This window comes from Alosa sapidissima, chromosome 19 (assembly GCF_018492685.1).
Source record: "Alosa sapidissima isolate fAloSap1 chromosome 19, fAloSap1.pri, whole genome shotgun sequence".
In the NCBI taxonomy this organism is placed as follows: Eukaryota; Metazoa; Chordata; class Actinopteri; order Clupeiformes; family Clupeidae; genus Alosa; species Alosa sapidissima.
In genome coordinates this window covers 28,922,110-28,935,144 of record NC_055975.1, presented here as the reverse complement: position 1 = coordinate 28,935,144, position 13,035 = coordinate 28,922,110, and the positions used below count along the sequence as shown (strand labels likewise).

Sequence of the window (13,035 nt, the reverse complement as noted above, 5' to 3'; positions counted from 1 at the left end):
ATTCAGCTGGGACACTTGTCTGTGTCTTTGTGCTTGCACATCTTTGTGTGTGTGTGTGTGTATGTGCACGCACGTGCGCTTGTTTTTGTCTGTCTCTCTCTCTCTCTCTCTCTCTGTTTGTGTGTGTGTGTGATTGACTCCCAATTTATAGAGATTTGTTGCAAGGGATATGATTATTCTTCGCACCTCTTGTAAGACATTCACACCAGGCTAAACTAATTAAACCGTTCTTAGAAGTGGCTACTCTGTCGACTTCATTAACAAACCGCTGCCTTTGTATAAGATAACCGTAGACTGTATTTAACAGGAGAGAACACACAATGCAGCATTTGCAATACTGTCCGAACACATGGAAAGGCCATTCAGGTGGGACAGTGATGGACAGCACGGCGTTTGTTAGAATCTGCAAGCGAATATTATGCACAGTCAAATCCCAGATTTATGATCCCTTGCATTGATTTGGAAAGCAAATTCTTAACCAGCAGCAAATGTGCTCACCAATCCCTCAATAAAAATGAAGCCGTGTGTTACTTGAGCTGAAATGACTGCCATGATTGGTTGCAGCTGTGGAGAGCACTGTGTGTGTGTATGTGTGTGTGTATGTTTGAGGTCGGGTGATCGTGTGGTCTTGATTTGGTGTGGCTAAAAAATGCGTTGACAAGTCAGTTGTCATCCAGTATCTAAGCGGACCCCCATGCCAACAGCCTGTCCACATTCTCAGTTAAAATATTATTCTCTTAAAATTCAACTTATTTTTCTCTCCTTCTCTCTAGTGTATCAAGACGAATTGGTAGAGTTGACCCTGACTGGTCATCTACTGCTCTAAAGGTATTTATCAAATCGCCTCAGACTGCTTTTACTGCTACGGTAGTTTAGGTGGTTATGGTTATGGAGTCAGCTGTAAGCATTAGAGAGGACTTGGACAGCCTCCCATTGCTAAGTGTGTATGAACAGTAGGGCACCATATTGTTTCGTCTCTCAAATACTGTCTTTACTCCTTCCCATGATCAGAATCTATCTATGTAAAAAACTATGTTAATGAATAACATAAATGAGGACAGTTGCCAATGACAGGTTGCTGAAATAGGCCTACATTTAGCACAGTGTTACTCATTGCGCGGCTCGCGAGCCAGATGTGGCTCGTCAAGCTATTATTGGTGGCTCGCATGCAGCTTTGGCGAGATTTCGCCGAATTTGGTTTTACTCATTTTGAGTAGGCCTAAACTGTTCGCCAAAGGCCATCATCTCTGGCCCCAGCTTGATAAAACAAAAGTAGGCTCTGATCCTAGTCTACTACTGTGTGACTTCAACGAGGTGATCTTTAGTTTCGTTCTGCTAACAGTATCTCACTGCCACTTGCAACGCCTTTGAATGCAGTCCGCTGCCCTGTTTACCGGCAATGCCACAGCGGACTTAAACTGCCACCTTGTGGCGATAAGTTGTAATACATTTCATGCAGCTGCGTGTATCTTTTACTGTCTATGCGTGTATCACGGAAAGCGCGAATGTGCTATGTGGCCATTTCTAAATGGGACCCACTGTAGGCTATGTGGTAACACAGCCAATATATTTGTTCAAATGTGCTTCATAAACATACAATACTGCACTACAAAACGCAAACATCTGAATTATACTTCTTCCTTCACCCAAATAATGAAGGTGAAAGGAAGTTATTAAGCATTAGCTGTATATATTTAGCTGTTTTGGATGTGCTATTTTTTTTTTTTGTGGGATATTTATATGTAGAAATGCACATTTGCAAAGGGCAGTTAGTATGTTGTCTTAAAAGTGTCTCCTTTTGATTTTGCACTGCCAATGTGGCTCTTGTGAAGAAAATAGTGAGGATCACTGACATAGCATTTTAGACCTTGTTTGTCAACTGTACATAATTCAAAATGCAATAGCAAATAGGCTAGTCAGTTAGTGTAGTTATATGAACAGTTTTCTCATTGAATTTGCATAAAATGTATTTGCCTATACTGTGATGTTTATCGTTATCGAGATATGACATGATAAATATGGTTTGACCAAATTTTGGTCATATCATACAACCCTGATGAGAAGTATGTTGAGGCAATGCTGTTAAAAGCTCTTGTATCTGGAGTGTAGTTAATCAAATGCTATAGCATCAACTAGTTTTTGGTTTCATTTATTTACCACCATGTTTTCTGCATGTATTGAACATGCAAAGGACCTTATTACACTGTTGGTGCGCTGAGGGACTCCGATAGCAGATGTTGTTTTAGCAGTACTGTTGGACAGCAGGGTGAAATTCTTCTACACAGTGTGGAATTAATTTTTCATTAGATAGCCAGTTGATGGCCAGAGATGGCTCTCAGGTTATCTTGAATGGAATGTTGTAATGTAGATTCTAATTTGATTTTTCCTTTGTTCGTCATTCTATGGCATTGCTATTCTCCCATGCAGCGATGACTGGATGATAATGTACCACATGAGACCTTATGGTAGACATGGCGTTTGTGATGTGTTGTTTTATGGCCTAAGTCTATGTGAAGGTTTTTGTCAGGCATTGATGTAATATGGAATAGCCTAAGACATAGATTTCCTATGCGGTTTATTGTTTGCACAGCCAAGGGCAAAGCCTTCCAGACAGAGTCAGCCCCGGTCTCATTTCCACAGATATATGGTTTCTTAAATTGCCAGGCTTGATGGAAGTGCAATATGTTGAATCCATTCATGCACTGTGACAGGTAATGTGTGCTACAGGTTGATGAATGGGAGATGTCATAAATCCATTGGAAATAATGGGACTTGGCTTGTTAGAGAGTCTCTGGGCAAACACATAAACATAAACACACACACACACACACACACACACACACACACACACACACACACACTCTCTCACATATAACCCCCCCTCCCTCCCCTCTCTCTGTCTTTGTGGTGATTGTGGTGTGTGTTTGTGTGTGTGCAGGTCGTTCAGAAGAGTGATGTGGGCCTCCCACCGGAGCTGATGGCACGTGAGTGAGAATGAGGCCCAGGATAAGAGCGTCCTGCTCGTGCTGCAGTGTCAGAGACTGAGACCCAATCTGTGAGTACCTGCCCTGGACTGGCACAACGCAAAATACACAAAAACACAAAAACACAAAACTGAAGGGTATTTACACAGCATCAGCTACGGCCCTGGGACGGTAACCACATTACCGCAATACCGCGGTCACGTGACTCCTATCGCGGGCCTGAGCTTGTCACCGTTACCACCGCAACAAAAAAAAAAAACAAATCTGTGAAACATTGGCCATTTGTGCAAAACCATATTAATACCATATTAACTCCCCCCGTGTATTAACCTCATTGCTGAAGAAAGTTTGCAAAATCATTGTATAAGCCGCGGCTAATAGTTGGGAAAATACGGTCGTTTCTTGCTTTTCAACTGCTGTAAAAAAAAAAAAATAAACAAAAAAAAAAAACTAGGGCTGTCAAAATAACTGATTAGTTTTGATTAATTCATTTGAAAAAAAATAACTGATTAAAAAAAATAAGGCAGATTAATCGATTCCATGTGACCTTTGACCCCGAGCCATTCTAGTCAGTAACCATTAGACTGTAAAATAAAGGAGAGAGAAGAAAATGTGCTGCCTAGATCATTGATTGCAACATTTACTTTTAAAAAACGGCCTGATGTTGATAAAAATAAAATGTTGATTAAAATAAAGCCCTCTGCAATGTCTGCAGCAAGGAATTTGCATATCACCGGAGTTCATCAACTTTAAAGTCGCACATCAATGCAAAGAAATAGTGTTGACATTCAGGGGAGTGTTCATTTATTTTCATTGTGTCCCCTAGGTTATATCTGTGGCCTGAAATGCCTTGTATGTGAAAAAAAACTTCTTCCACTTTTGAATTGATTTCCTCAGCATATTAGGTCATATCATAGATTATTATGGCCATTATTTGAACAGTGAAAATAATAATAAAAGAGTTTTTGAACTTTAATGTCACTAATGCTGATTATTCAATGATTCATTTGAATTTAAATATTTAAAATACTTTCACAGCAAAAAATATATATGCGATTAATTTAGATTAATTAATCACAGAGTATGTAATTCATTCGATTCATTTTTTTAATCGATTGACAGCCCTAAAAAAACATGTGGATGTACATATGTGAATGTGTTTTCGGGGGTTCATCAATGACTGAAGTGCATCTTTAATTCTAGAAGTGCTTGTGGCTAGGCTTGGGAATCGGTTCTAGGTATCGGTAAGGAACCTGTTCCAAATGTTTCGATCCATCGGAATCGTACACATCCAAACGTTAACGATTCCAATACAAAGCTTTGTTTTAGAAATGTTTACTTTTTTAGAAATTTTAAAGAATTCAACTTCTGTATTGTTATTGCAGACTTGATATTCATTCTCTAAAACCACTTTAAATTAGACATTCAAAGCCAACAACTCTCAAAGCCATCCTATAAGTCAGTGGTCCCCAAACTTTTTCTTCCAAGGGCCAGCTTACTATGCCTGGCTCTAAGAGAGGGCCAGAGACTCGGAGTATATCAGTAACCATAAATAGCTTAGTGCTGTGAACAACAGCAGTCTACCTTAGTTGAATATTCCATTACATTTAATCTATAGGCTATTGCAATTTAATACCATTGTTAGCTGTGTTTATATTGCCATCATGCCATATCAGTGTAAAACGTAACTCAAATTAAATAATACTAATAAAAAGACTTTTGCATTCCCAAAAGTATATTTTATAAAAAATGTGTGAACTCTGAACTCTGAAAATGTAAAGTTCTCAAACTATGAGAATTTTATGAAGCGCTGAAGTGGTCTGAAATGACCACCATTCTAACTTTTCACTCACCTGAACTTGTGACCTCTTTGTAGGCCTATGAACATTTGAACGAGTGAATAAAAAATAGAAATAATTATCCCAGAAAGTCCCAGAAATATGACTTGAATAGAAGTTAGTTAGTTATTAACAATTAATTGATAAACTTTTACAATACTTTGAGCACTGATGCAGTCAGCATAGGCCTCTTACATTGCAGGTAGGCCTACATTTCATTCCGTTTTTGATGGCAAACGCGAAACAGCGCCAAAATAACCACCAGTGGACAAAAGGAGTATTACATGTGTACTGTTAAAACTCGCCATAGAGAATGAATGGGGGAAATTGCGGAGGTTATAGTAGGGCTGGGCGATATGGACCAAAACTGATATCCCGATATTTTGGGGCTGATTGGCGATATACGATATCGATACGATATTGATATTTCAAACAGAAAGAGCGAAGTGCTTGGTATATTCACTCAACACGGCAATTATGACAACACAGCCAGTTTTAATTATATTCATTTCAGACTGCTCTAACAGAGCTGTGCAAAAAGGTGTAAACAATAACATAGGCCTACAATAGGCATAGGTTACAGTTGCTCTGATAAAGCTGTGCAAATAACAAAAGACCAAAAGTTGACCCTGACTGACAACGCAGGCCTACATTGTACTGCACAATGCAATAGGCTATTTTGGGCACAACAATATTGAAAAAACCTGCAGTTTTGTCACACAATGCAGTTTTTTTACCTGTAAGGGTTTGATATGGCCTAGATGACAAGCAAATGTAGACTACGATGGCCTAGACATGTTGCTATCAACAACAAAAATAGTTTTAAACAATTAGGCTACTTAAACAGTGTAACTGAGTCACTCATCAAGAGTGTGATAGACGCTACCGTTGTTTTGTATGCGTTCATTTTTGCATGTTTCTGTTCGTAAGAAAAATCCCTATGCACGATTGAATGGGGTTTCAGGAATCATAAAAAATGATGCCCTATCTGCTCGCGAGTCGCGTGCATATCCTCTTAATAAAATCAGCGTGTAGGTTGTCTCCCTGAGGACTAGATCTCCTACTGTATATCGCTAAACGCAAGCATTCATCGGTGTATTTAAATTAGCTAGGCTATGTACCAAAAATGACATTTTACCGTGACATTTTACCGAGCTGTAAACAGTGTTGTAACTTAAATCTGCGTGTACAAAACTGCTTGGAGCTCCAGTGGAATTTTGATTTCACAACGAGAATTCTCGGTCTAGCCGTTGATGTGCCGACGGAATAGGCATCAGCACCAACCTCTGATCAAGCTAAACAAAATCTGACTCGGTGTCCATCATGTTTGAAAGTTTGTAGTGCTGCGAGGGAGAACGTGCACACGCAAGGGGCGCAGTTAAGCAGAGCTGCGGCTATCTGAATGGTCTGAACACAGAAGAACAAGTGGCTTTGATAAAATGGCCCATTATTTGACATAATACCGGTATTACGATATTGTCTCAACTACATATCGTTTTCACAAATATATCGGTCGTAGTCGTAATACCGATATATCGCCAAGCCCTAGGTTATAGTTTGACGATGTCGTACTCCCGTGCGGGCCGGATGCTATATACCATGGACATGTTTTGGGGGGCCACCCAAAATGAGGTGGTGGGCCGTAGTTTGGGGACCACTGCTATAAGTGTTCACCAAACGGTACAGGAATCGATATGGGAATCGATAAGGAATCGCATCGACCTGGACAATGCCATTGATATCGATAATTTCTTAACGATGCCCATCCCTACTTGGCAGCCATCACACTGTAGCTAATACTGAGGTTATGTAGTGTCTTTTGCCTTATTGTTGTGTGTGTGTGTGTGTGTGTGTGTGTGTGTTTTCTGGTCTCTGCAGTAAGCTTCGGAGCAGCAGGATGAAATGAGATAAGCACTGGACGACTGGAGGCTATCCTGCTCTTGACCCCCCCCTCCTCCCCTCATCAGCCCCGTAGGCATGGCTGGACTACAGCTGGTGACCCCCGCGTCCTCCCCCATGGGGCCTTTCTTCGGTCTCCCATGGCAACAGGAAGCTATCCATGACAACATTTATACACCAAGGAAATATCAGGCAAGTGGCCAAGGCCGATAATGTGTGCCAAGTGGATTTTTTTTTTTTAATTACCGTGCCTATGGGGTGTGCTAAATGCTTGCTGGTTTTTCAGTCCCATATGAATCATGCATGCATCTATCTTATAGGTTTATCACATTGACCTCTGCATTTTTAAGGAAATGTATCAGTTCATTTAATTGAGTATCCAAAACAAATATATTAATTCAGAACACATGTATCTGATGTCGAACTCGATTTGTCCCCAACAGGTTGAACTTCTTGAAGCAGCTCTTGAACACAATACTATTGTCTGCTTAAATACTGGCTCAGGGAAGACCTTTATTGCAGTACTCCTTACAAAAGAGCTCTCCCACCAGATTCGGGGAGACTACTGGGAGAACGGCAAGAGGACCGTTTTTCTGGTCAATGCAGGTATGCGTACACACACAGACTGCGTCTACAAGCACTTCATATCCCGGCTATTAGGCTTATCCTGGCACACACACAGACTGCGTCTACAAGCACTTCATATCCCGGCTATTAGGCTTATCCTGGCACACACACAGACTGCGTCTACAAGCACTTCATATCCCGGCTATTAGGCTCGTCCTGGCACACACACAGACTGCGTCTACAAGCACTTCATATCCCGGCTATTAGGCTTATCCTGGCACACACACAGACTGCGTCTACAAGCACTTCATATCCCGGCTATTAGGCTTATCCTGGCACACACACAGACTGCGTCTACAAGCACTTCATATCCCGGCTATTAGGCTTATCCTGGTACACCAAAGACTGTAGTCTACAAGCACTTCATATCCCGGCTATTAGGCTTATCCTGGTACACCAAAGACTGTAGTCTACAAGCACTTCATATCCCGGCTATTAGGCTTATCCTGGTACACCAAAGACTGTAGTCTACAAGCACTTCATATCCCGGCTATTAGGCTTATCCTGGTACACCAAAGACTGTAGTCTACAAGCACTTCATATCCCGGCTATTAGGCTTATCCTGGTACACCAAAGACTGTAGTCTACAAGCACTTCATATCCCGGCTATTAGGCTTATCCTGGTACACCAAAGACTGTAGTCTACAAGCACTTCATATCCCGGCTATTAGGCTTATCCTGGTACACCAAAGACTGTAGTCTACAAGCACTTCATATCCCGGCTATTAGGCTTATCCTGGTACACCAAAGACTGTAGTCTACAAGCACTTCATATCCCGGCTATTAGGCTTATCCTGGTACACCAAAGACTGTAGTCTACAAGCACTTCATATCCCGGCTATTAGGCTTATCCTGGCACACACACAGACTGCGTCTACAAGCACTTCATATCCCGGCTATTAGGCTTATCCTGGCACACACACAGACTGCGTCTACAAGCACTTCATATCCCGGCTATTAGGCTTATCCTGGCACACACACAGACTGCAGTCTGGGCAGCCGTGGCTTACTGGCTAGCGCTTCGGACTTGTAACCGGAGGGTTGCCGGTTCGAACACCGACCAGTAGGCACGGCTGAAGTGCCCTTGAGCAAGGCACCTAACCTCTCACTGCTCCCCGAGCGCCGCTGTGTTTGCAGGCAGCTCACTGCGCCGGGCTTAGTGTGTGCTTCACCTCACTATGTGTTCACTGTTTGCTGAGTGTGTTTCACTAATTCACGGATTGGGTTAAATGCAGAGACCAAATTTCCCTCACAGGATCAAAAGAGTACATATACTTATACTAAACCAACCACCACAAATGGAATTCAATTCTCTGGGAAACACTGGACTGCCTTTACAAGCACTTCATATCCTGACATACACACAGACTGCGTCTACAAGCACTTCATGTCCTGGTTATTAGGCTTATCCTGGCATACACACAGCGTTAACAGTCTTGATTCTGGTGTCCGATGGGGCACAATTTCTCTTAAACTGTGGTCACTTTTATAATATTACTCCAAAGGTGGAAATTGGTGCACAATTTGCTTCATAAGAAAGACCCACTAAACCGGGTTTCACACAAAACTTAAAAAGATGATGTGCCAATCATCTTAACTCTAAACAAAACAAAATACATGATGTGTGATTCATCTTAACTCTGTGTAGCTGTACGATGGCTTTCCTGTAAATATTGACGACTGTTTTGTGTTTGTGTGTCTGTTGTAAAGCGTTGTCTGTGGTTCAGCAAGCAGCTACTGTTCGGACACATTCCGACCTCCGAGTTGGCGAGTACACTGAGGAAAGTACTTCCTGGACGTCAGAAAGATGGAGCCTAGAAATTTTCGAAAATCAGGTGCGATTATAGACAACGAGAAAGTTTGACTTTTTTTTTTTAATCATTTCCCTACCAATTTCAAGAATCCTTTTGGAAATGTTCATGAATTTTCCGCGTCGTGGTTTGAATTACAAAAGGATGAGCAGAGGCCCTGTGAAATGTCATCCCGTAATCGGCAGAGCGCCGACCCCCTGATCTGCTCTCATCTCTGCTGTCGCTTGCCTCACTCCCGCAGGTGCTCGTTATGCCTTGCCACATCTTCCTCCACGTGCTCCAGACCGGCGTGCTGCCGCTGTCCAAAATCAACCTGGTGGTGTTTGACGAGTGCCATCTAGCCATCACGGACCATCCCTACAGAGAGATAATGAGGGTAAAATGACTGTCATTGCCCCGAGGGGGCCTCTGGAACACCACCGAGCCTCCCTCATTGTGTGGCTGTCTCCTTTTACCCTGACATTATTTCTCCTGGAGAAAAAGAGAGGCGTTGTCAGTTTGAATGAACATGGAAGCCTTTTTTAGTGCTTGAAATTAAATCGGTGGGGTCCTCTCCTTGTTATGTGTGAGAGGGAGGTCAGCGAAGGGGGTATTTATGAACCTATTTGCATGTGGTATGTGGCTCCATTTGCATTCTCATCTGTGTCGAAATGGATAACAGTACTTGGATTGTTTAAGTATGCACTGTTGAGAAATTATTCGATTTTTATCGAGAGCAATTTGGCTTATTGCCAGGTAGCGCTCATACACCATAGAGTTGGAGGATTCCTCTGTCAAGTGTTTCAACCAGAAAATTATATATTTTTTTAGCGTTTTAATTTTTTGAGTTGAGGATTGTCTCTGGAGAGTTTCATTGGGAGGAGATGAGATTTGTGCTGTTTTGAACGTTTCTATCCTCTGGGCTGCTGTCAGGTTTGTGATGGCTTCCCGTGCTGTCCTCGCATCCTCGGTCTGACCGCCTCCATCCTGAATGGGAAGTGTGACCCCTGCGACCTGGAGGAGAAGATCCTCAACCTGGAGAGGATCCTGAAGAGCAACGCAGAAACTGCCACAGACCTGGTCGTCTTGGACCGGTACGCCACTACGCGTTATCAGGCCATTTCCCATTGGAGAAACATGGTTCATTACAAGTTGGGGTTCGGTTTGGTGGCTATTTAAAAGCTTGAATGATTTGGATTCAAAAAATAATAGATACAGGAGAAGATTAAGAGAGTTGGTATCTGTCCATAAAAATAAATGTTTGCACTACAGTTCCTACCTGAGAAATGTGGTTGTAACTCATGAACGTTATGTTATGTTTCATTTGAATGCATCAAATGACCATAAAGGCAAAGGCATTTTGATGTTTGAGGTAAAATAATTCCTTATATTAATGTGTGTGTGTGTGTGTTCAGATATGCTTCCCAGCCCCGTGAGGTTGTCCTGGACTGCGGCCCATTTGAGGATAAGAGTGGCCTGTCCGAGCGGCTCCTGACGGAGTTGGAAGAGGCCCTGCACTTCCTCAACGACTGTAACCTGTCCGCACAGCGGGAAGACCGCGACCCCACCTTCATCTCCAAGCAGGTCAGCACGCACTGTGACAGGCGATGACCGCTCTGGAGACAGTGGAACAGATCGATAAGATAAACAGCCCGGCAGGTAGAGGGGAAAATATTGTGAGTAAGAGATAGAAAGAAGAGAAGAAAATGGGAAGAAAGGAAACCTAGCTCCCTCTCTAGAGCAAGGAAGTGCCAAACTGTTCCAGACAGGCAGACTCAAGGCTTGTAGTTCTCAATTCACTGTGCTGGAATTCAGACATTTCAGTTTCAAAACATTCTTGATAACTTCTGGCACACATATTTCCCTTGCTTTTTGAGCCCTGTACAGAGGTAAGGATGGTGAGGGAGTTAAGCCGTGGCCTACTGGTTAGCGCTTCGGACTTGTTACCGGAGGGTTGCCGGTTCGAACCCCGACCAGTAGGAAGCGGCTGAAGTGCCCTTGAGCAAGGCACCTAACCCCTCACTGCTCCCCGAGTGCCGCTGTTGTTGCAGGCAGCTCACTGCGCTGGGATTAGTGTGTGCTTCACCTCACTGTATGTTCACTGTGTGCTGAGTGTGTTTCACTAATTCACGGATTGCAGAGACCAAATTTCCCTCACAGGATCAAAAGAGTATATATACTTATATATATATATATATATATATATATATATACTTATACTAATAAGAGTATATATACTTATATATATATATATATATATATATATATATATATATATATATATATATACTTATACTAATAAAAGATACTGGACAGAAGAGAGAAAAGGAAAATCTTTCTCTCTCTCTCTCCCCCCCCCCCCCCCCCCTCTCTCTCTCCCTCTCTCTGTCCGCTCCTGGGGCTCAGGTCAGACATGTTTGTTTCCTCTGGCGCAGGTGCTGGCGGACTGCCGGGCGGTGCTGATGGTGCTCGGGCCGTGGTGCGCGGACAAAGCGGCGGGCATCATGGTGCGCGAGCTCCAGAAGTACATCAAGCACGAGCAGGAGGAGCTCAACCGCAAGTTCCTGCTGTTCACCGACACCATCCTGCGCAAGGTCCACGCGCTCTGCGAGGAGCACTTCTCCCCGGCGTCGCTCGACCTTCGCTTCGTCACGCCCAAGGTCATCAAGCTGCTGGAGATCCTGCACGAGTACAAGCCCTTCGAGCGGCAGCAGTTTGAGAGCGTCGAGTGGTACAACAACCGCAACCAGGACAACTACGTGTCCTGGAGCGACTCGGAGGACGAAGACGAGGACGAGGAGGTTGAGACCAAGGAGAAGCCCGAGGCCAACTTTCCCTCGCCGTTCACCAACATCCTGTGCGGGATCATCTTCGTGGAGAGGCGCTACACAGCTGTGGTGCTCAACCGGTGGGTGGACATTACGTTCATAAACCCGAGATTTCAATTTTGATATGTCTGTATTGAGCAAGACCGTAACAATGAACTTCTCGAATTTCTACATATTCTTATGTAATTAAAGACTTTTCACAACTTCTGTCCTGTTAACTGAATGTATAACAATGTATGATTGTATTAGGTAACAAACAATACAACATGCCCATTTTTACATCTACACTGGACACACGTTTTTGAAATGGTCACTTTTACATAAATGAATGAATTCAGCTGTACATTGGGTGTTGCCTGTCCTCTCTCAGGCTCATCAAAGAGGCAGGGAAGCAGGACCCTGAGTTGGCCTACATCAGCAGCAACTTTATCACAGGCCACAGCATCGGCAAGAACCAGCCTCGCAACAAACAGATGGAGGTGGAGTTCAGGAAACAGGAGGAGGTGAGGACCTCACAAACATGGCCGACTACTATGCCACCCAATATGGCTCACAATGGCAGACTTGGTGTCTCCTCAGGCCATAACACAGGAAGTTCATAAGTGTGTTAGTCATCGGTGTCTCTCTTGTCTTGTTTTGTTTGCGCTTCGTTTTCCAGGTGCTCCGTAAATTCCGTGCACATGAAACCAACCTGCTCATTGCGACCAGCATCGTGGAGGAAGGCGTCGATATCCCAAAGTGCAATTTGGTGGTCCGGTTTGACCTGCCGACAGAGTACCGGTCCTACGTGCAGTCCAAGGGCCGCGCGCGCGCTCCCCTCTCCAACTACATCATGCTCGCTGACAGCGAGCGGACGAAAGCCTTCGAGGAGGATCTCAAAACCTACAAAGCTATAGAAAAGGTAGAGAGTCCTGAGTCTGCCTGTCATCGTTGATACCTTTACAAAATCAAGAATCTTAACATTTTCCTGATACATTTGCACAGTGTCTGCATTGACAGGTTGGGCACACAGACATGCCCTCTGAGATTGAAATGATTGTTACTTGCAAAGTTTACCCTGGTCACAACC

The 13,035-nt window shown here is 43.4% G+C and overlaps 1 protein-coding gene across 1 annotated transcript in view; it reads left to right on the top strand.

Annotated features, from left to right (window-relative positions):
* dicer1 (dicer 1, ribonuclease type III) overlaps positions 1-13,035 on the top strand; it is a 42,993-nt gene that overhangs the window by 4,240 nt on the left and 25,718 nt on the right. The window contains 11 exon segments of the mRNA XM_042072000.1: positions 774-828; positions 2,939-3,055; positions 6,701-6,913; positions 7,165-7,327; positions 9,059-9,183; positions 9,401-9,535; positions 10,072-10,232; positions 10,554-10,722; positions 11,574-12,046; positions 12,337-12,469; positions 12,625-12,867. Coding sequence (XP_041927934.1) covers positions 6,800-6,913; positions 7,165-7,327; positions 9,059-9,183; positions 9,401-9,535; positions 10,072-10,232; positions 10,554-10,722; positions 11,574-12,046; positions 12,337-12,469; positions 12,625-12,867 — 1,716 coding nt within the window. The 5' untranslated portion in view covers positions 774-828; positions 2,939-3,055; positions 6,701-6,799.